Genomic DNA, 23,624 nt, shown 5'->3' with positions numbered 1-23,624 from the left:
ACCTGAAGGAAAGCTTAGTGGTGATGAACAGGAGCACGAGTTTTGAAAACTTCCTCACGAGGGAAAAACAATGTCAGTCAACAGAGGCATATGGGCTGAAACAGTTTCTTATGGGTGTTCTGCATATGACAGGATGTGGTGCATTGAAATCTCTCTCTTTACCTACTTCTCACTATCAGGATGTAAAGCATGACCGCAGACAGGCACGATCAATACAAGAGCCATTAAATATTCTCTCCTTTGATTTTGACTGATCAGAAGTAAACAAAAAAATAAAAAAAAATCGAAAAGGCAAGCCTGCTCACGCCCCGATGGGCCACAGAGAAACATCCCCACTGGGTTCATATGACTCCTCCGGGTGGGCGGAGGAGTGGGCCGGCCTCTCGCCGTAGCGCGCCGTCCTTCCCTCGCCTTTTAACCATAGATCTGGTCCAGCTCAGATCAGTTCGGAGAAGAGCCGCTGTCGGTCCGTTGTCTTCTGCATATTTTAGTCGAGTCCGCGTCTTTCTGTAGTGTGACATCCGGAAAACGCGCTTGAAACTCTACGTTTCAGGTAAGCAACTCTATTTAGGTCCGAACTATTAATACGTTTTTGGGAAGACTTGTTTATTTTTCTGTCCAGCCGTTTCCAGGCACTCCAGATTCCTTGATTTAATTTTATGATCTGAGTCATGAGGCTCCAGGCGCAGCTTGCAGCTGCGGGGTCTGGGTGGTAGAGGGGAAAGTAGGGGGCGGGAAGCGGAGTCTATATTTCCTGTAAATTACAAGAGAATGATTATTTTTTTTTTCCATTCATAAGTTATTAGTGCCTTAGTGGCATCACCGCAATTTAACCCATTTTATAGTCGATAGAAACACCAGTGTGTTCATGAACCCTCTGACCTTGCATGGAAACATTTTGAGGGTGCCAGGTGGAAGACCTCCTTGCCATCGCCCTAATCTTGACCTTTCTTCAAAGACAGAACTCCAGCATGGCCGCCCCAAAAAACGTTACTTCTTTTCAGAAGAAAAATTTTTGGTAAAAAAAAAAAATCTTTGAATTTTCATCAGCAGCATTCGTTAACCACGTGTTGGATATTTGGACACACCTTTCTAATTCAATGGGTTTTCTTTATTTTCATGACTATTTATAAGGCAAGAAATCCCACTTATTAACCTGACAGGGCACCTATGAAGTGAAAACCATTTCAGGTGACGACCTCTTGAAGCTCATCAAGAAAATGCAGAGTGTGTGCAAAGCAGTAATCACAGCAAAAGGTTGCTACTTTGAAGAAACTAGAATATAAGGGCTATTTTCAGTTGTTTTACACTTTTTTGTTTAGTGCATATTTCCACATGTGTTATTCATAGTTTTGATGCCTTCAGTGTGAATCTACAATGTCAATAGTCATGAAAATAAAGGAAACTCATTGAATTAAAAGGTGTGTCCAAACTTTTGGTCTGTACTGTATACTAGTTGTTTCCTACTTGTTCTCCGCGGTTCAGATCACAGTAAACAAAGGCAACATGAAATATTCACCAACCGTACATCTGAGCCTGTGGATTTGGGAGATGGAGGAGAGGGAAAGGTTTAACAGTGACACTACAACGACTCTTAAAAAATTCAGCCCTGGATGACTCAACCCATGTGAAACCCAGAGGAGTCAGAGTTGCTTCTTCCACTTGAAGCTCACGGAGCACGTTAAAACAGGGCCCGAGCCTGCTGACTTCCAGCCAGAGTTCGCATCTGTTGTTTATTTCAGGCATTCTTCTGTCCAACACAGTCCCAAATGATGCTAATCACTTTCTTCTGTTTGCTCCTGAGCGCTTTCGAAACCAAAGCCACGATGTCGGAGCCCCTCAGTGGTAGTGAGAGTGAGGTCATTCCTGCATTTGTGCGGTAGTATTTGGGGGACTTCCTTCCTGAAGGGTTGCGTTGTAAACACCCACACTTTTCTGAAATACTACACTTCAACAAAAAAAAAAAAATATCTGTGTGAGGGGGTTACACAACACTAACAGGCAGAAAACCGTATTAAGTTAATAAAAAATACTGTGCTCTTTATGTCAAAAAGGAATCCCACATCTCTTTCAGCTTTTCCGTAATCCTCTCTCGCCGAGGCCATGTTTTCCAAGGCCACTGCCAACTTCGTCCGTCAGGTTGATCCGGAGGGAAGCCTCATCCATGTGTCCCGAGTTAACGACTCCCACAAGCTGCTCCCCATGGCAGTTGTAGTCAAGCGCAACCGCCTCTGGCCGTGGCAGAGGCCCAAGTACCAGCCGACTGATTTCACCCTAGGCGATCTGCTGCAGGGCGACGAGGTGCTCCGACCCGGTAGGTGTGCGTGTTTACAAGGGATTTCAAAGTCTCACACACACACACAGGCGCACACGCACGCACACACACAAAAGAGGAAAGTGCTCGTTCCATGTTATGCTAGATACGGCTTACACCGTTTTCCTGATGGATGCTGCAGTCATTGCTTGGCAAGAAGAGTCATAAGCCTTGAAATTTTTATATTTGTCAAGTTAAAACCACTGAGTTCAAAGGGTCAAAGGTTAACCCTGCTGCAGTCTTTTACAGCCTCTGTTTACAGGTTTTTTTCCCAGGATTGCCCTGTATTTATCGCCATCTGTCTTTCCATCGATTCTGGGGGCGCTGCCTCTTGGCTTCTCATTCAAAGGGATGGATAGAAACTAAGGCAATCTTACAACTGCTTAATACAAACTAAAGACCTATCTCCTCAATAGGCTAAGAAGAATGCTTTTTAAATGTCCCAATTGTTTATTTTTAAGTAGAGACTTTAGTGCATGAAGTACTTTTAGCACCCGATACAAATCTGGTATCACTTTTTTTTCTTTTGCAGGAGTTTCTGAGACAGAATTCCTGACCTACAAGGGGACGTACCGGGACGATCACTCCGGGAAGCTGGACACCGAGGCCGGTCCCGTCAATGTCAGTCTGGAGGGACTGGGTGCGTCCAAGCTGGAGTCGTGTTTCGGAAAGCTGAAGAAAGAGGAGCTGGATGTCAAGAAGCTGTTGAAGGACTCTGAAAGCAGGTTTTGGCCAGTCTTTTCCGTATTGTTTATTCTGCGTCGAGTCCAACGCGAGGAAGGAAGGAAGGAAGGAAGGAAGGAAGGAAGGAAGGAAGGAAGGAAGGAAGGAAGGAAGGAAGGAAGGAAGGAAGGAAGGAAGGAAGGAAGGAAGGAAGGAAGGAAGGAAGGAAGGAAGGAAGGAAGGAAGGAAGGAAGGAAGGAAGGAAGGAAGGAAGGAAGGAAGGTGTCTGGATGTAAAACTGAGTAAAGGGCTTTGGTGTGACACATTTTGTCTGCCTCAGGTTAGTGGACATGCAGCACATCCTGGTGCAGCAACTGGAGAAGCACGCCGAGGTTCTGACGGTGGTGACGGAGCGCATCCTCACCACCAACTCGTGCTCCGTCACCATGACGAAGAAGCAGCAGTGCACCTTTCAGGGCGTGCTGGGCCTGATGGGCCTGCTGGGGGGCTCCGTGAAGGTCGGCCCCGCAGCTTTTCACATTTATGTGACGCTTTGTGTGCCGTTACCTCCGTAAAATAACGGACTAAGTTAGTTTTTGCTAAAAGAGAGAAAACAAAAGGCCATTATTTTAGGAAGGCGACTATATGCGTGTTAAATGTTTGTTTATAGGTGGTTTTAAAGGACGTGAACAATATTGAGGTGGACAGCGACGTTTCCTTGGAGATTCCCTCTGGCACTGTCATCGCGTACAGCATAAAGGAGCTGAAGATCGAAAAGGACGGACACCAAGGTGAGAATGAGTCCCCAACAAAAAAAGAAGTTAAAACTGCGAAGGAGATGGGCTGCACAGTGGCGCAGTTGGTAGAGCTGTTGCCTTGGAGCAAGAAGGTCCGCTTGAGCTCAGGATTTCAGCTGCTCCTCCAAAGTTAACGTGGAAGAGGTGCTGCGACGAGGCTAAGAGTAGCATTGTTTTTAACCAGTGTTCTTCAAATATGTCAAATCGGTTTGCACTTTCAACTGCGTAGGTGGCAAAATTTCTTCAGTTGGGGGAAATTGTGAAGAAGCATTTAAAAAGTTTCAGAAAGCTTTGGATTTTTGAGTCAAAGACATAAACGAAGACAAAACAGAAACTTTTTTCTGTTTCTGTTTGTGTCACTGCAGGTTTCCAACAGGGAAACAAGTGTTGGCTTTGAGCATCGTCGTTTTTTTTTTCTTCTCAAGATCCTCCTCAAAGTCATAAACTTGAATTCGTCATTCAGTCTTGCTTGTCAGATTTTTTGCTTTTTTCAATTAAAATAAATATGTTCTCCAACTCTGCACGAGTTTGATGAATGGCTGATTTCTGTAATAATTTGACTGACTAATTAAGATCACCACACGCCTTCCTTTTCTTGGATGGCATGTTCTCTTGTCTTTACCATTTTGAAGACAGGCTAAGTAAAACAAGCGTTTTCTCCACGGATTAATAATTCAAAAAGAAATCCTCAACACGGATCATCCATCCATCCATCTTCTAACACCCTAGTCCCTAGTGGGGTCAGGAGGGGTGCTGACCGATCTCCAGCTAACATTCTGGGCGAGAGGCGGGGTTCACCCTGGACAGGTCACCAATCTGTCACAGGGCAACACAGAGACAGACAGGACAAACAACCATGCACACACACACTCACACAAGGAGAATTTAGAAAGACCAATTGACCTGATATTCATGTTTTTGGATTGTGGGAGAAAGCCGGAGTACCCTGAGAGAATGCACAGGGAGAACATGGAAACTCCGTGCAGGAAGACCCCGGGCCGGGAATCGAACCCAGGACCTTCTTGCTGCAAGGAAACAGTGCTACCAACTGCGCCACTGTGCAAATGTTTCACCGGGAGTGCTTGGTGTGTTTATCTTTGCTGCTGTCGGAATTATTTTCAGAAATATGCCTGCGACCCAGCGCTATCGGAGGTTTCCAGAGCGACTCCATCCCGTTCGATGGTTCCTTGGACACAGTGGACGACAGTTTCGACGGGCCCCGGGCTCGGGAAGATGTTCCTTTCACCGTTTTTCACAGCGGTAATTCACAATTTCTCTTCCATGGGAAAGACTAAAGCAGTTGACACGAGGAAGTGAAACACACCGCTGACATGTTGCCAAAGACGAAGGCTCCCTTTCCTTAAGCTAAGCTTTAGTGTGATTAACAAGCCAACAAATCTACTTTCTACTAGACTAATACAAGGAATCAAATTTGCTACATCAGCTTTAAACCTAAAAAGAGTTGTGTTTTTTTTAATTTTAAGTTGTAGTGATGAAGATATAAAATAGTTTGGCATCTTGCAGGATGGTCGGACATGGACCTTTCTCCTCTGGCAGACCTCCCCGGGTCTACTCGATGTGAGTTGATGGACAAGCTCCGAGAGGCTCTTCGGGACAGATTTGCTCTGTCCTACCTACAGAGTGAGGTGAGGGTCACGCTGACTTGACGTACACCAGTAAAGCTAGCATCTGACGACGTTTGATTATTGCCTAAATCGAGAGCAATTGCTCAACAAGTGACTCGCCAACATATTTCTAAGCAATTTTTTCGTAAGTTAAGTACATTTCAGAAAAAAACAGCACTCTTTTTCCCTTTACTCCTCTAAACTTTCCTTTTCATTAGCTGGAGAAGTTGTGTGATTGTGAAACAGCGGAGACTCCCATTATTGGTGAGAAGGAGACAATTCCTACAAGTTCATGTGTCCCTGAATGCGTCCCAACTGGCTTCTCTTCACACCTACCCTCAGTTTACCTGCTGGTCAGTGCCATGGAAGGTAAGAGAAACCTTGAAAATATTTGAAGTAGGAAATAAATCAGTGCAACCTCGGTTAATGTCTCAATTTTTAATCTTGTTGCATGTCTTTGCTTTCAGAGCTGCCTGATGAGACGCTGAACATTTTGAGCAACAGTCGACCTGATTTTCTGTCAGCGGTTGATGTGCTGGTTGGTCGATTTCATTTGCCTTAAATATATATGTCCTTGTTTATACATGCGTAGGTGTTGGCACTATTTTTCTGAAAGACTTAATGAGATACAACTCATTCAGAGTGTCACAAATCTGTTTTTTTTATGGCTATCAGTTATGCAAGGAAGCCATGTTGGATATCGAGGCTGCTGAGAAACATCCAACTTTCCCACTCAGATTCCCACTTCTTGGAAACTTTGTGTTTTCCCGACCTTTCAAATGAAAAATGAATGAGCCAAATCTCTCAACCGGTCAAACAATCCCGCTGAACGAGAGAGTTTTGATGTTGTTGTGTTTATGACATGGCAGAGCAAAACTTGGGAAGTTTAAGTCCAGTTGCAATGCTGTTTTCAATTTGCCTGTCAGGGTGACGGCACTTGGGAAGTCGAGTATTTCCTCAGGTGGTATTTGTTAGGAGAAAGTCTCAGAACTATTGCCATAGGACAAATGGCCGTCAAACCAAATGTATTCCTTAGGGAACGTAAGTAATGGCTTTCTACAGACTCATTCAATAAATCACGACGTTATTGAAAAGTTCACTAATTCACACAATTCACCTTAAACACATTATATGCATTAAATACACAGATACTGATTTATGTAGTTATTTCCGTTAACTAAAATGATTTTCTGCTCGCAGCTATGCTACAAAGCTGGACAACGTTTGTGTGCTTTGGTAAAAACATTAATTACCTTTCTATCTTATTCCACTGAATGAAGATATTTTTTTTGTGAAATAATTCTGCTGCAATAGAAATACCAATCCATTAAACACATCCGTCAGTCCGTTAGATCAGAGGGAAGTGGGTTTTGTCCTTTTGTCTAAAGGTAACAAAATCTCCCCATCGCAGAATTTACAGCTCACTGAACATGCACCACTTCCTGTAGTCCTCCTGTTCAACTCAACTAACCTGGCAGGTTCCAACTTCCAGGTTTCTCACCTTGCGACAGGACATCAAAACGATCCTGTCTATTTTCTGCTTGCGTCTCAACAGATGCGCGGGTTAAAGGAGAGCGGTGGGAGTCTGTCCATCCTGTCCCTTCCCGCACCGCTGCAGGACAACCAGGTCTTCCAGCAGGCAGAGCAGCTGCTGGGCTCCATCAGAGTGACGCTGAGGAGGGACTCCAATCAGCTCCGGGTGGAGATGGGAAACACGGACGGGGCTGTGGCTCTGCTCCTCAGCCTCAGCGTACACGGCCTGGCCTTGCTCTGCACCGGCGTGCATTAGTTTACGGCATCTGCGTCTTTGTTGTTACTTTCTTTATGGAACACATTTATCTTATATAAGCTTTTCATGTTCCAGTGCTCAACTTCGTCATATTATCTTTACTCAGTTTTCTAATCTGTTATTTATCCCATATACATATATTATTATTTAAATAAACTGTTTATATTTTTGTACAAGAAATGATGAGTCTGGATGGAGGTTTTGAGTTTTGAGCATCAGTCACAATTTGCCGTCGATCCAGTTGTTTCTGTGTCCGGTTTCAGCTCACAGTAACTATTATCCTCAGTTATTGGTAAATCCCGGAAAGCTTTTTGTATTTCAGTAAATACACGTTGACTAAAAGTTAATGTGGGATTCGTCATAGTTTAAACAGAATTTGAGAATTGATTGCTTTCTGACAAAACACAAGATGGTGAAGCTTTAAGCAGTTTGTTTTGTCTTGTCGGGAACTTTGGCTCAAAAGATGCTGTCCTTTTGAAGTTCTTCTCTTTTTAAAAAGAAAAATCTATATTTATATTAATCACCACAGGTGTATATATATATATATATATATATATATATATATATATATATATATATATACATACATTTTTCACATTCCCTGAATTACTGGTATTACACCATAAAAAGCTACAGAGTCTATTTTGGTTATTTCCTTTGCCATAAGCTAAAAGCAAGGTCATTCTTTAATGTTTAGTGAAATATAATTACATTGCCTGAAGACTTTTTAAAAGTTTCCTTTTATCGCAAATGTACCACTGTTCTAATGTTTCTAGTACAATACATATAGTTTTAAAATGTGGAAGACTGTTTTGTTTTCTTTTTTGGACGCTGGTTATTTATTTTTGTCTTTTATGTTTCGTTTTACAAAATGTGCAGGTTTAAAGTGTTTAGTGTATTTGGTTTTATGGCAAGAATCTAAAAATTCTTGCAGTTGTTGTGATGCACCAAATCGTGCGGCGTTGGACCCAGCAGATCGTGTGTAGAAGCTGCCACAATAATAGACCAAGGGTGATATGTTGAAAAGGGTTATGTGATGTAGTGAGAAGGAACTTTGCTGGAAGGAAGTGGTAGTTCTTTACTTCTTCATTCACCAAATCACACAATAATCCTGTTATTAATACTATACGTTGTTCATTGTGTAACCTGTATTGAATAAAGCTTGTTCAGGTGCGTCATCTGTGTTCACAAATCATTAATAATCCGAAGTTTTTTTTTTTTTTTTTTTTACAGCAATTCCAATTTAAACTTTAGCCAGGATGTGTTAATATGCATCATATAATATATATTGCATTCAAATTTGTCTTTTTAAAAAACGTTGTTGCACAGTCTGCAAAGGTTTAGTTTTAGCCCCTTAAATGTTGAAAAAAGGAGGGCTAACGGCAGACACATAGGCGTAAGTTTAAGAGACTGACTCAGACATTGATATTTGTGCTACTTTTCTAAAGACGTTTATTCTGATGAAAAGCAATGTGTTTGCCAAATCCTGCACATTGTAAATTATATTTTACCCTACTAATATATATCAGTATATCAGAAATGTTAAGCACTGGATATCAAATGAAAAAAATGGGGACAAAGTTAAACATCCGGACCAACTTTAAACATTGGAGATAACATTGTCCCCGATGTGTAATATTACATCTTTTTAAAATTAATTTTTATTTTAACAGATTGTGAAGACATCCCTGTAAAGAAATCAAAATGGTCAAGTAATTCCCAGGAATGGAAGGGAACCAGGATGGATGGATGGATGGAGGAAGCAAGGATGGATGGAGAGAACCAGGATGGATGGATGAATAAATGGAGGGAGCCAGGATGGATGGATGGAGTTCATCTGGGTCTAAAAGCAACTTCTCATCAGGATGGTATAGTTAAATCCTTATTTTCTTCTCTGAGATCTGCCTAGCAGGAGAAGCTCGCTGCGTCTCCTCTCTTCCAGCCTCCATCGGCTCAGTGTGACGTAGCGACTCAACAGGTGAGGCCGTTTTCAGGCTGTTTGATCTCAAATCTCCCCCACCAATGGAGCCTCAGATGAGCGAGTCGTAGCGACACACCGCCGACCCGTTGGGCTCACTACTGATGGTACCGGAGTCTGATTCCACCAACCTGCTGTGGGACACCTGATGAAACTCTCCCTGCCGAGACACAAATAAAAAGGAGAAACAGGAAATCAGAAATGAGTTAATTTCATCGACATTTATTATGTTGTTGTGGCGGAAAATAAAAACCCACCTGAAAAGACAGAAGCTGCTGAGTGGAGGACCGAAGGGAAGAAGTCCTCTTCATTCTCAGACTTTAAATTATAATGAACATTTAACACTGGATCTGGAAGACATTTAAAATAGAAACTACAAAATGAAAGGAATTATTACGTTTCTGGTCTCGACTAAACCATTTTTTAAACGAACCATTTTGTTTACAAAACACCAGACTGAAGACTTTATTCATCCAGTTTTTGGTAGAAACAGAGAAACAAATCATGCAAATGGAAATTGAGGACGGGAAGGCGACAAGAGGACAGGTGCAGGTTCCATATAAGTAAGTGAACCTAATGAATTGATAACTTGGATCAATAGTCGTCTGACTAAATTGAAATGACTTTTCGTAAATGCCTTGACAACAACATTGTTGTGAATTAACATTATGATTATAAACTTTTGATATCTATTTTGGGGGTTTTGAATGTTTTGGTATCTACTTTTGGGGTTTTGAACTTTCTTGTATTGGTTGTTGGATTTTTTTTTAAATATATTGTTTATTGGAGGGGCTCATTTGTTAGTTTGAAAGTTGAATTTAATATATTTTCAATTCACAACAAATGCCATCTCAATGCACTTGGAAGTAATTTTAGTTCAATCACATGTAGTCCAATTGCTAGCACAACAAGCTCAGTTGATTATTAAAAATCAATAAATAAAACTGTGACTGACAACATAAGCTCCCCATTATAAATAAATATTTTTTATTTTATGGTGACCTTTATTTATTTGATTAAATATTCATAGTCTATTAATTAATAGCGATATTTATTTATTTCATTTTGAACGAAACAGCTCTCTAATTTTCCTTGCCCTTTCCACGCAGTAAAAGCCTGAGCAGACGTCTTAAGATAAAGCCGCCACACGAGGTCGCTGTGAGTGAGCACTGACCGACGCGAAATGATGACGTAGATCTCGCGCGGCCTGTTTTTCCGTAAACAGGCCGAAACTTGTGCTTTGCCGCGCCGTCACAGCGCGTTTAAAATGGTCGTGTGTAACTTTTTCCTCCAGGGCCGCTGTCGGTACGGAGACCAATGTTGGAATGAGCACCCGAGAGGCGGAAGCAGAGGAGGGGGAGGTTATAATGACAGCTACAGCCGCTCCGGTGGTCAGCAGCAGCCCAGAGGAGGAGGAGGAGGAGGAGGTAACATGACACTGAAACCTTCATCTACCAAATTATCTCCATTCGCTGTTCTATAAAACCCCTATGAGGAAATTTCCCATCGATTTTATCGTAGCATAATTTTGTTTTGTTCATTAGAGGCCACATTTTTTTTTTTAGTTTTTCAGTCTCGTTTTCTTGCTTCCAGTCAGAAGGGGGTTTCGTTAATAAATGTCTCCCTGCTATTTGAAATCATTTGGATGTGTGATAAACAAGCACCTGCTACAAAGCTTTAAAAGAATAGGGCTTATAAATTAAGAAGATGTAGCTTAGCTTTTGGAATACAAAAAGTCCTCTGTTACGTTTCGTCATTACAAAACTCTGCTTAACAGTAATAATGTAATTTCGATTTAGATTTTAGTAGAGTTTTCATGTTCTCCCTGTGCATGTTTGGGTTTTCGGTAGGTGACGGTTCCCTCGACATGTTGGGTTAATTGGTTGTCCTTTGATGACGTTTAACCTTTCCTCCGTTTGGCTTCCAGGCTATGGGAACAGAGTTTGGGTGAATCCCTCCCAGCAAAGAGGAGGATATATTCAGCCATCAACCTTCTCACAGGGAAGCAGTGACTGGGGTTCAGGACGTGGTGGAGGAGGAGGAGGAAGAGGAGGAGGAGGAGGAGGTGGTGGTGGTGGTGGGAGAAGAGAAAACTTGAAGAGCTCTGATTTCAGCTTCTCATCTTCGAATCGATTTTCTGCTCTCGATGCTTCCAATGCCTTTGACAAGGGAGGAAGAGGAGCAGTAGCAGGTTTAGGAACTGCTGGAGATGAAGATGACGATAAGAAACTGTGAGTTTGCTTGTTTTTGAATAAACCTTTTAGGCTTATTGTAAGGTATTCATTAATGTTTATATCCGACACTTTATCAGTGAAGTCATTCAGGCGGACATGGATGCCTGGGAGAGTTCAGGACAGTGGGGCTTCTCCTGCTACTCTAGCGTTAAGACGTCCATATCAGGTTCTTGTCTGTTTTATTCTGTTTCAGGCCTAATTTGCGAATCGGCAGTTTTAAAACTTGAACATGAAACTCGATTATTTTGCCTGCAGGCTTCACTGATCTGTCTCCAGAAGAGCTCAGGCTGGAGTACTACTCCACCAGAGCATCAGGGGATCTGCAGGGCTACGTAGGCGCTCGCCTCGTTCCTAATATTAGTCTGCGTTTGTTTTTATTTTGTGTCGTGCAGCAGTCGTAATGACTTCCGGTTCTGTGTTTTTTAGCTAAATGGCGTAAACCAGCTGTTCAGTCAGTGGAAAAGCAGAGTCCAGGAGCTGAAGATTATGAGTCCGTCCACACGTCTGGCACTGGTAAGACACAGATATACAGACACACAAATACGGTCAATGTCAGAATGTTTTCATCCGTCCACTTGAGGAACTTTTTGAAAGTTCAGTGAGCAGGTTTAGATGATGCCATGTTTTCTTTGCACACAGCTCGCCGAGTTAAAAGGAACGGCTCCGCAGTCGTCTTCGAGTGGCTTTGGTTCGACAACGACGACAGGATTTGGATCCTCCACATCCAGCAAAGGTCAATAAGTATTACTGTATTGCAAGAGTAGACAATGGAAGGATCGACTGTTACAATAGGAAACACATTTGGAAACATTGCAAGCAGAATAATGGTGTTTTATAGAGATTTTATGTACCAACAGCACTTACATATCTACAGTATATGTAAGTGGAAAGAAAAGGATATGCGGTTTTCGAAATGTTGACTTTTTTGCTAATTTTTCTTTGCAAAATAACTCAAGCTCAGCCCGATGAAATGAATAGCAATATGTGAGAGACAGATTCTCTATTCGGCTAGGCCATTCTATGATATGAATAAGCTATGCTATAAAATAAGAGCTTGTTCATTAAACAAGCTAATGTTTACCATTAGCTTGTTTAATGAACAGTAGAAGTTCCTATTTGTCCCTTTTAAGCCAAATGTCTTCAACTATTCATTCTCCATCACTCCTTTGCTAATTCTGATCATTCCGACCACGCAGGCTTCGGTGCACCAGAACACTCCGTCAACTTCGGTTTCTCAGCTCTGAGTTCTGGATTCGGCTCTTCTTCTACATCTTCACTTTCAACTGGGTTTGGTAGCCTTATACCAGCTCCAACACAACCTCCGTCTGGGTTCGGCTCTTCCTCCGTGCCGTCTGCTTCGTCCTTCTCATTTACCGCCCCGAGCGCAGACAAGCCGCCGCCAGCGGCCTCTTCGGGGTTCGGATCGGCCTCGGGGTTCAGCTTCTCCTCCACGACAGCAACCACTGGGGGAGGACTTGGGAGCGCCTTCGGGGCGGCGGCAGCAGCTTCACTCGGAGCCGGAGCGGTGGGAGAGACCGCAGACGGTCTGTTCTCACCTGAGAGCAAACTCACCCAGGAAGAACTGAATCAGTTTAAAGCCAAAAGGTTCACTTTGGGACAGATTCCACTAAAACCGCCACCTGCGAATATGCTAGTGGTCTGACAGCGTGGAAAAAGCTAATGCTTTCCCTTTGGGTTGTGTATTGATTCAGTCCATACAAAGAAGATTTTTCACTAATATTTAGGTGCACAGCAAACAATATGCACAGATTTCTACTTGGGACTCATTATAAATGACGTCTTTTGCACCATAAAATGCTGACTTCAGATTTTTAAATTGGGCTGATTTTATTTTATTTTTTTGTAGAACATTCTGTTTGTTATGGCGAATATTTATCTGTCAATGATGAAGAATAGCAGCTACAACAAATCATTGACGATCAATTGCACTTCTATATAGGTCACAATAAGCTGCATTTACTGGTGTTGGTCATAAGAGGGCGCCATGATTGAAGCTAGAGTGTTTCTCACTTTCTCTGCCTTCGTGTCTCTGGTGACCAACTGGTTTAATACGAGCAGTCGCTTTCAGATTGTAATTTTTGCCCAACATTAAAACAATAAATGAAGATCAGTGAGTGCAAAGCTATTCGCCCACAGCTTTCTGTTCTGCACACCACAGAAGGGAACACAGATAAGCGACGCGTGAATGCAGTCTGTGTTTATTAGACGCCGAGCCCCAGCGGGACTACAAGCGGAGTAATACAGAGCACAGCAATAAGCAGTTTTACTACAGAGGCCACTGCGCTGCTGACTGGTGCATGTTTTCAGCTGACGAGGACCTCCTCGTGTTGTCAGCAGAGAGGTGAAAAGGAGCCGAGTGAAGTGTTTGCCAGGTCAAAAAGGTAGATAAGGCTAATGCAATTAGGAGCATCCCAGCAAATAGTTGTAGAACATGAAGTGCAAGCAAATAGAGTGCCGTTTTCTCGCCTACCTCTCAGACTGTCAGCAGTCCACCCCTCCTCATCCGCCTGTCTCCTTCTGCCAGCAGATAATGCATAAATAATTCAACAGATTAAAAAGGGGCTATCTCATGAAAAAGGCCCTCTCATTTCACTGGAACTCATTTAATTTGCAACGCAGCTCCATCAAGTTGCCAGTGTGCTCGCGTCGAAGGGTGGCGTGTGTCCACGAGTGGAGAGCAGATCAGAGCTGTATATTACATGCAATGGATAAGGTCATGGATGTTTGCATACACACACTCACTCACACACACACGCACGCAGCCAGATGTAGTTTATTTTTCCTTCTTTTGTTGCCCCTCTGCAGCAGCCTTCACGTTTATTTGCACACCTGGTAATGATGTATAAAAAGCATTAAAAAATCTGTCATCTTATATTGCAGTGGCATCATCTCACAATAAGTGTTTTGTTTAATTTGAGGACAGGTTTGTTTCAGCGGGACAGAGTCCTACGTTGGGAAATAGTTATTTTGTAAAAATTGTACCTGGTGCTACTTTTCTTCTTTAAATAGAAAAGTAAAAAGGCCCAATTTCTCTTTGCCACACTTCAAAATTTAAAACACAAACATACATGCCATTCAAGTGAGCCAGAAGGCTTTTCTGCCCTTTTTAGCACAATTTCCTCCATTAATATTGATATCCCTGAAGTTTAAAGCTTTTAAAATTAACATATTTTTTTCTGTGGTAGTATTAATTTAATTAAAATGATAATTCAATACTCACCAATCTCAATACTTCAGCATACGAAAACATTTAGGAAAAGTGTGATACTCTCAACTTTGTGGGAACTATTTGGTGATGGCTCCTTGTGTTCCAAGGTCAATAAGGAACTTCCATCACACGGACATCGTGTATCCATCATTGTCTGATCTTGGAAATGTTGTTCTGGAAGAATAGCAGGAAAATGTTGGGTCAGCATCAAATCAAACCCTATGGATTAGGAATGAGATATCGCTCTGTGAAGACAGATGAGCAAATGCTTCCTTCAATATCATACTCCCTAAAGCAGATCACACCCTCTTCCTCTACCTACTGTATATGTGTTTCATCTCTAAATGTTCACCGTTACTCATCCAGTGTGATGACTGAACCAGCTGAATGAGGATGAAACTACTGGAGGCTCCACCCCCCCTCTGACATGCTAACCAAGTGATTTGGACGCGGAGCTCGCCTTGTTGATGTTCGTTGGGAGCTGATCCCGGTCGAACCTTCTTGCCTTCACAGACCAGAACAAGGGTTACTAATTGGAACAATGAATCCCGCGGTGGAATTGATTGGGTTCAGCCGGGGCAGTTTGTCTATGGGAAACGGTTGCATTGATTCCCGGCGCTGTGATTCATGCCGATTTGAGCGGCCTCCCTCACGGGTGACTGAGCGGCACATAATTCACCTGCAGACGTTGGATTAGAGGAGTCTGTGTAACGCGTGTTAAGGATGTGGTTACCGGATCACAGAGAGTTGTGGTCGTCACCTTTCCCCAACGAATTCTCGTCATCTAGACTATTGTAACACCTATGAGCAACTTTTATGATTCTTTTTGGGCAAATTGTCTTTATTCATTAAGCACAACCTGGGGCACCGCATGGCTCAGAGGTTGAGCAGAATCCTCAACACAGTTGTTTCCGGTTCGACTACCGGCCTCCTTCCCTCTCTGCCCTTCATCTTGTCAAGCTACTATTGAATAAAAGACCCTAGAACACCTTTTAAAATAAATGTAAAGCATAATCTGCGATTATAGAGACAAGCAAACAATGGTTTTTCATGACTTTTTCTGTTAATCAAATTTTAAGGAAAAAATATCTGGCTCTTATACTGTAGTGCTCCATCCCTCCCAGGTACGGCACAGTTTCTTGGGCTGGTTGAGGCCAAGTGTCTCTATGCTCAGCTGTGTTCTGGCACCTGTTCATGTTCTCTGAGCCAGCTCTGGCCCATAAATTGTTGTCAAAATTTGTCAATGTTTTGGGTATGTGGATCTGGGCCAGTTTGGACTGAGAGCTGGCACCTTCAGCTGCTTAAGGACTAACAGTGGACCAAACATGTTTGTTGACCTAAATTTTGGGGGGCATACGTTTCCAGGGCGCCTGGCTCTGTGTTTGGGTTGGCTTACACGCGGTCTTCTTCTCATGATTTCAAGAGCTGCGGCTGTCTTCAGCCATTTTGAAGTCAGTGCAATGTCCTGTAGATGTATACAGATCCACTGATTTTCACGTTTTTTCACTTTGCCGTTACAAACTGTAATGTATTTTACTTGGATTTTGCTATAGACTAACAGTACCGTGAAACTGAGAATCAGAAGAAAAAGTATGAGCTAAGAAAACCTTAAACAAAATCCAGTTCAACTAATGTGCAGTTTGTCACAGCCAACATGTGGTACAGTTTTCACAAGTCAAGTGAAATTAAAGTAGATTTTGATCATGCTCTGTTTATCCATTTCTTAAATAAACTGTGAAAATACAAAATCTTACCAATTTTTTTTCCTCTAGATTCTAGTGTAAATATCTTAGTACAATCAAAAATATTGGAGCCTGTTTTAAGTCAATAATTCTTTAATATTGATTTAAAATAAATCAAAAAGCTTCGTCCCACCGGCAGATTTTTTCACTTGTAACAAAATATTTTCCCATATTACAAGTGAAAAAAAAAAAAAATTGCCAGTGGAACTACTACTTTGTTTTTGCTATGGTTTAGATTAAAACATGTTCACTTTTGTCACTTTTGTGCCTGGATGCTCTGTTGTTACGGACACAGCCTATAAAGACTTGATAAAAATACAGATAGAACATTTAAAATTCTGTGGCTGTAAGGCGACAAAATGTGCAAAGGCTCAGGATGCGTCAATATTTCTGCAAAGCTCTCCACATCCGCTTCGACTCCCTTGGCACAGTTCGCAAGGTTTCTTGTTCCAAGGTTTATTCAGAAGGGCTGTTCAGTCCTGAAATCAATACGTTTTGGATTATTTTCTCCTCAGTTTAGACATCATGGAGTACCTCTCTTCCTCTCAGTGTATGCCAGCCAGGCTCTATCTATGCACTTCTTTGTCCAAATCCGTGTTTTTTTCATATGACCTGTAAAAATGCCGTGCAAAAGAAATACAAATATGGTGCTGAGAAGCAGGCGGACTTCAAAAAATAAAAATTTTTTGAAGCACCTCTTAATGGATTCTCCAACATTCCAGATGTAAAATACCTTGTATACATACCACTAATGATATTTGCATTTAGTCCACATAAAGATTTAATTTGAACAAAATCGCGAGTGTTCACAACTGCCACAAATAGTGGCACCAACAGCAATTCTTCAATAAATGAAGCATTTTAAAGTACATACTTGAAGAGGATCTTCAATGAATTTTCCACAACTTTAGAATACTAATATATTCATAAAAAATATTCTTTATCAAGTCAAGTCTTTTGATTAATTTGGCTTGCTGGAATTATGTTTCATGAGAAGGTATAAGTTTTGAATTGCTTATGATACTGAAAAAAGTTGCAGAATACTCAGAAAATATCTGAAAAATGTTGCTTTAGCCAGATAAGTCCAAAACAGTTTTTTGTTTTTAGCAACTTGTAAAGTACTGGGTAGAAACATGATGGTGGCGGAGTCATGCGGAGGGAATGTTTTTTTCTTCAGTCATTAAATCAATAATTTTCCCAACTTTATTAACTTCTCACTTTTCAAATCAGTTTTCCCATAATGAAATAATGAGAAAAGATTTGTCTATGTCCTGTTTTTCAATCTGTTAAAATAAAGTGCACACAAAAATCTAATTCGAAAAAAACCCACAAAATTGTGACAACGTTACAATAAAATAAGACAAAAGTTCCTGGTGTAGCTATCATAATATGATTATGAGTTAAATAGTCACATCTTCTCTGTATTGACTGCATGATGCTATCACATAGCCGATTTTAACATGCTATTGAACCAATGTTGTGTTCAATCTGACGATGTTTACATCAGTATTTAAAGCTGAAAAGGTGTATTAAAAGATATTAAAAGATATGGTGGTGTAGTTTAAAGCGAATTGAATTAATCGCTTTGAGCAAACAAGACTCTTTTTTTTGTTTTCTTTTACAAAAAAAAAAAAAAAATCTTTATTTGCAGTTCCCAAAGACGGCCCCAAGTGGTCGCTGTTTGTCCAAAACACTTCCAGGCAGCTTCAGGGCAACGCATCTCTCCCCCCTCTCCTTTCTACTCTGCTCTCCTCTCCTCCCAGCTCCGCTCCGCTCCTCTCAGCAGTGCGTCCCTCACCTCCTCGGTGTGACCAGCAGCCCTGAGCGGATAACAGCCGTCCGGCAGAGCGCCGCCCGTCCCGCAAACCAGCACAGCCGCCATAAAACCCGAACGATGACATTCTTACAGCAGCGACAGGGGCTAACATTTATTTGACAACTTCCCTTTCTGACACCTTGCCTCCGCCGCTCCTTGCTGTTAAGTGGTGAGTCCCTTTTAAATCTGCAGAATCTTTTTTTTTTTTTTTTTTTTTGACGTTATGCTATAGAAACATTTGGGTTTGCTTTCATAATATCTTGTCATCTTCCTTCTACTGTTGCATATACCTTTTGTCATTCAGTCACATGAACTGCTTAAAGGGGTTATTATAGTCATACAGTCATACCAGACGGAGATGATTGGATTACGCACATTATGAAAGCTGCGGCGGAGATCGCGGTGCTGTTTTATTTACTTTCGCTCAGAATGCTATGTGGAACTGCTTATCAAATCGGCAGCGGAAGAAGCAGGGGTCTTGCTTAGGTCAGTCATGCCCCTCTGGTTCTCAGGAGATGCCCTGCATGGGGGGGGGGTCAAAGTCAGAAATCCACCTCAGGAAGGATAAATCATTCAAGCATCGCCACCTCTTGTTGTTTGCGCGCATTTTAATGCATGTGACTCTCGGTGTGACAGGTGGGTGGGGGAGGGCGAGCATGAGCACATTTTAAAGATGCTTCTGCAAGCGTTCAGCCCCGGGCCAAGAGCATGCACGCTGAGGTGTGAGATAGCATCAGATGGCGTCACACCCCCCCCCCCCCCCCCCCACACACACACACACACACGCGCGCACACACACACACACACACACACACCCGCACACATGCAGCGTAAAACGTACTTCACTCCCCGGGAGCACAAAACAGACGCATGCGAATGAAAATCTGAAAAGTGCGCCGTGCGTGTTATTTGATGCTTTTCAGAATCTCCTGTTTCATCGTTACAGTAACGCAGGTCGCAGCGCTGGCACTCTTTTCGGGAAACGGTCTGTGAAGGACCATTTTCAAGTCTTGCCGTGAGTTCGGACTTGTGTCTTGTGCAGGCGTCTCTCTGTGAGGTTAGCCAGACCATTCATCACATCAACTTTGTCAACGCTTCCCCGCCCCTTCTGTAGAAAAACGTCTCATCTGGTAGGTTTTGCAGTGGAGGTGGTGTTTTCTGGATGACCCGCTGTGTTCATTTTTGATCCCACCCATAGAGTTTTTGCCTCTCGGCCATAAAGTCTAGCTTTTGTCTTATCTGATTAATTCTTGTCCTGTTGACTGATTCCCCCCCCCACCTGAGCTGTGGTTTTCTGCAGCTCCTCCAAAGCTATCATAGTTCTTTTGGCTGCTTCTCTGAATAATGCCCTCCATGCCTAGCGTGTCACACGCTAGCCTGGCTTTGCTAGAAGCAAAACACAACATTGCGATAACATTGTTGAGTGTTGCAGTGATGAGATTGATTGCAGTGAAGTCACATTTTATTGACGCTCTCCTTCTTTTTCCAACATCCTGGCGTCCAGGCTACTCTCCCTCAACTTTAACATGTTACGTAGCACATGAAATATATTAGCTTAGCAAATATTGCATGCCTTAGGAAATGTTTAAATTTTGGGATATTATTTCATAAAAATGCTCCACAACTTCCTCCCTGACCTTATTTGGCCGTCAAGATGCTGTTTGTTCACTAACAACTGGGATCCTACACACTCTTCCTCCATTTTCAAAAAGACAAAACATCTATATTTATTATTTATATCTGCCTTATATTCTGTCTTTCATTTTAAATAATGGTCATTTCACTAACCACTCGGTTTCTAGACAACTTTAAATACAGTTTGAATTGGAGTTGTGGTTGTTAAGCTAAAAATAATGCCACCAGAGTTCATAACCCAAGCTTTAAAGAATCTGTATTCCGTCTTAAATACTTAACTCCTTATTTGACTGGTAAAAGCATTTTAGATTATGAAACGGATCTCAACTACCCAGACATGGACTTGATTATCATTCAACTGCACTTTTAAAATGTACGCGTCGAGCGAAATTTTGTTGCAGGCCTCCAATAATAAAAACAAACAAATAAATCCAAATTGATAATAAAAAGTAAAAAAGTAAGCATATATCTGCGACAGACTGGCGACCTGTCCAGGGTGAACCCGCCTCTCGACCAAAATGTTCGCCGGAGATTGGCTCCAGCACCTCCCGACCCCACTAGGGACAAGGGTGTCAGAAAATGGATGGATGGATGGAAAATAAGTATATAAAGTTTAAAAAAGAATAATGGGAGTTTAGCTGTTTTTGGGAAATTTTTGGGGAATAATGGACCTTTAGGTTCCAGACGCTACGAGAGCATTGAAATCATTGCTCTAAACATTTGAACCCAATTGCAGCATTTTGGATTTTCGTTATTTTTGTACAATAATACAATAAGACCTGAATATTGTTGAAAGAAGTTCGGAGTTAATTGCACTAATGTGGCTGTTTCTGTTAGTAATTTGGTGATTTATGAAAGCTGCTGTTGGATGGGACTTTATTTAGGGGTGTCTGAGCAAAGTTGGGAGGGAAAGTGGAAATGCATGGCACAGTTTTCATATTTTTATTCCTAAAAACCTGTCTAAAAATGTGTATGACGTAGAAGACACTCATGAAGACAGTCATAAACGTTAGCGCTAACATTGTACTGATCTGGGGAAGAATCAAGAGATTGAGGCTAATGAGCTTTATGTCAGGAGGAAGTAAATATAAGGCCTCTTAGACATTGATGCCATGCGTGATTGTTTCCTTCCAAAGCGTGTAAAGCAAGCAAATGGTAAGTGCTTTGAGTTGCATGAAAAGATCGCCACGCTCTTGGCACGCTTCAAGTAGAATATGAATAATTACTCATGTGTTTGAGTTCTGAAATCTCGCCTGACTCACTCTTGATCTGCGGAGTAATCCAGCGAGACATAATTGAGGCTGAACCTCTTGTTATTTTTATTTTTATGCCTCATAATGCTGACGCCGAGCCGAAACGGGCGGCAAAATTTCACACGTGTTCAATGCGTCGCATGCCATCAGATAATCTGGCTCCTCAAAAGGCCAGGCTGACTGCTGTGCGCTCTCTCATCCTCCATCAAAACACGCATGCAGGCGAACTCTTAAAAAAAATCAAAAGAAAAAGTAGTTGGAAAGGTTAGCACACTCTCATTCAGTCATATTACTCATAAATGCAGCGGCACATCTGACCGCTCTTCAGATCCGTTTCTGCCCGTTGCTGGTCCTCGTGCTCTTTGAAATGAAAATCAATTGAAAACAAACCGAGGGGCTGAGCGGACACTTATCATAATAACGAGAGAGCCTCTCCTCGTGTACCTGCTTGCATCTCAATGCGCGTGTTGTTGCACAGCGTGCTGCTGTGTGCACCGTTGGACAGCCATCTGTAAGGCATAATTTGCTGGCTAAGGGGACGTGTATCATCGCAGAGTGAGGCCGTGATTGGTGGAAGGTGAGCGGTCGGTTGGTGCTGCTGCGAACTGGACTGGGTTTTTTTTAATGACTCACCGTTAGATTGCTTCGACCTGCTCAGACTAAAGCCGTTTTAACATAAATGAGGGGGACTGTCAAATCGGTTAGAAAATATGGTAATGATCGCAGTTTAAATATAGGCAGTAGTGGTCTCACAATGAACCATCCAGCACCCTGAGTACTTTTAGGAAACATGGCCTGCAGCAGCTTCAATAAGATTTAGAAAACAAACAAACAAACAAAAAAAAAAACTATTTATTACCATCTGTAGCAATTCCTATAAAATAAATTAAACTGATTTTTTAAATGTGTATGTAGGAGAGTTGCTAAAATATCCATCTCCTTGTTTATTCTCCAGAGAATGTAGGTCCTTACTCCTATATACAGTATATATATATATATATATATATATATATATATATATATATATATATATATATATATATATATATATATATATATATATATATATATATATATATATATTGCCAAGAGGCAGCCATTTTCAAATCGATTGGTCTTTGTGAGAACTGGGTTTGAAATCTTAAAAAAAGACATCAATAAAAGAAAGTAAAATAACAGATTTGCTTTCCCCTTTTTAGCCTTCCTATTACCTGCTGAAAGTCTCGCTCTCGATACTGGAAGCACCACACTTTGAGTTTTCTTCACGCAGTAACAACATCCACGTTGAAGGGCGTTGCGAGTATGGCCCCGTACCTGTTAGTTTCCAGTCACTTCTCAGGCAAAGATTGACTTTTCAGTTTCTAACTTAAAATTACCGACTTGTGCCGGTCAAGTAAAGACTCTTTCTCTTTTTTATAAAATTTTCTTTGTAGCATAACTCATATTGTCTATTTAAAAATAAAATATTTATGCAGTTAGCCTTGAGAGGACAATATGGCACTAGATGTCAAATTGAATAAAAATAATTCTGCATGTTTCATGTTTCCTATTGTCTTGCTGTCATTGAATATTACAGGACTAAAGTGCATTTTATCATAATCGGACCATCTAAATATACAGTAATGGCAAACCATGTTCCTGTGAACACACTCCTCGACTTGTTATCAATTTCCCCTCAGCTGTGATGAGACCAGTGCTGCCAGGGCTTTGGCTACTTTGAGGTAATTGCACGCCAGATTTCCTGTTAATGTGGCCTGTGCAAAGATAATTACTTCTCGGGGACATTTGCGACAAATATATTGGGAAAAATCATTTAGAAAGAAAAACATTAACAAGAGACTCCAAGTGGAGCGCAACGCCTAAGATGAGACATGCAGTAGCCTCCAAAAGACGAAGATGAAAGTGAGTGGCAGATAAGCCAAATAAATACTGTAGATCGCAGTGTTGCCTGATTGGCTTGAGAGATCCATTTATCCTCCGCATATTTTCCATAGATTTAAATGCATGAGGATTCACTGGTGCTGAACACGGACCCAAAAGATTTCTCAAACAGCAAGTTTCCACAAGACAAGTTTACTTTGCATTAAATGTCAGAGAAAAAAAAGTGTTTGTTTGCCTTTTGTTGCAGTTAAAAATAGATTGTTTCAAATTGAAAATAATTATTAAGCATAACAAGTCTATATGTTAAGTATAATTTATCTTTTTTAAAAAAAATCAAAGCAACATAGTCATGTTAGTCATATTTGCTGAAATGTTTCACATGTTTCTGTGAAGCTGTGGTATTTTCACCCAAGGTTATCATATCGTGAGAATTTCATACTGGCCCACGCTTCACCAGTTATGGAACTGGGTCCCTTTTGAGCCTAATTGGCCAAGACTGCTGACCGACTGTTTCCGTTTTGGATATATCTGATTCCCTGCTGGTCAAATTTACATGCTTTGGTTCCCCGGATGGTTGGTGTCATGTGTACAGTGACACGGGAGGTAAGAATGGGCAAGATTCACAATTTGTTCTGACTTCTAGATCATCAACGAAGCATTGGGTGGAT

At 41.6% G+C, this 23,624-nt stretch overlaps 3 protein-coding genes across 3 annotated transcripts in view; all 3 read left to right on the top strand.

The window, feature by feature from the left end:
- The first annotated feature begins 223 nt into the window (after window positions 1–223).
- LOC102236848 (non-syndromic hearing impairment protein 5-like) lies at window positions 224–8,366 on the top strand. The gene is made up of 10 exons (XM_023344412.1): window positions 224–553; window positions 2,075–2,314; window positions 2,847–3,039; window positions 3,318–3,495; window positions 3,648–3,768; window positions 4,897–5,034; window positions 5,299–5,420; window positions 5,618–5,768; window positions 5,867–5,937; window positions 6,955–8,366. Exons 2-10 carry the CDS (start codon window positions 2,104–2,106, stop codon window positions 7,186–7,188), a joined length of 1,419 nt encoding a protein of 472 aa, XP_023200180.1. The 5' UTR covers window positions 224–553; window positions 2,075–2,103; the 3' UTR covers window positions 7,189–8,366.
- A 1,969-nt stretch (window positions 8,367–10,335) lies between these two features.
- LOC102236588 (nucleoporin-like protein 2) lies at window positions 10,336–14,293 on the top strand. The gene is made up of 7 exons (XM_005804762.3): window positions 10,336–10,593; window positions 11,094–11,397; window positions 11,478–11,566; window positions 11,656–11,732; window positions 11,827–11,913; window positions 12,040–12,133; window positions 12,597–14,293. The coding sequence occupies exons 1-7, from the start codon at window positions 10,434–10,436 to the stop codon at window positions 13,061–13,063; spliced, it is 1,278 nt and encodes a 425-aa protein (XP_005804819.1). The 5' UTR covers window positions 10,336–10,433; the 3' UTR covers window positions 13,064–14,293.
- Window positions 14,294–18,110: 3,817 nt separating this feature from the next.
- The window catches only part of rims3 (regulating synaptic membrane exocytosis 3), a 44,707-nt gene continuing 39,193 nt past the window's right edge, over window positions 18,111–23,624 (top strand). Inside the window, exon 1 of the mRNA XM_005804761.3 lies at window positions 18,111–18,356. The gene's annotated coding sequence lies outside the window, so the exon portion shown is untranslated. The remainder of the gene's footprint in view (window positions 18,357–23,624) is intronic.

The sequence above is a fragment of the Xiphophorus maculatus genome, chromosome 13 (genome assembly GCF_002775205.1).
Source record: "Xiphophorus maculatus strain JP 163 A chromosome 13, X_maculatus-5.0-male, whole genome shotgun sequence".
Classification (NCBI taxonomy): Eukaryota; Metazoa; Chordata; class Actinopteri; order Cyprinodontiformes; family Poeciliidae; genus Xiphophorus; species Xiphophorus maculatus.
Note: the sequence above shows the minus strand (reverse complement) of the source record. Positions and strands in the feature narration are given on the sequence as shown.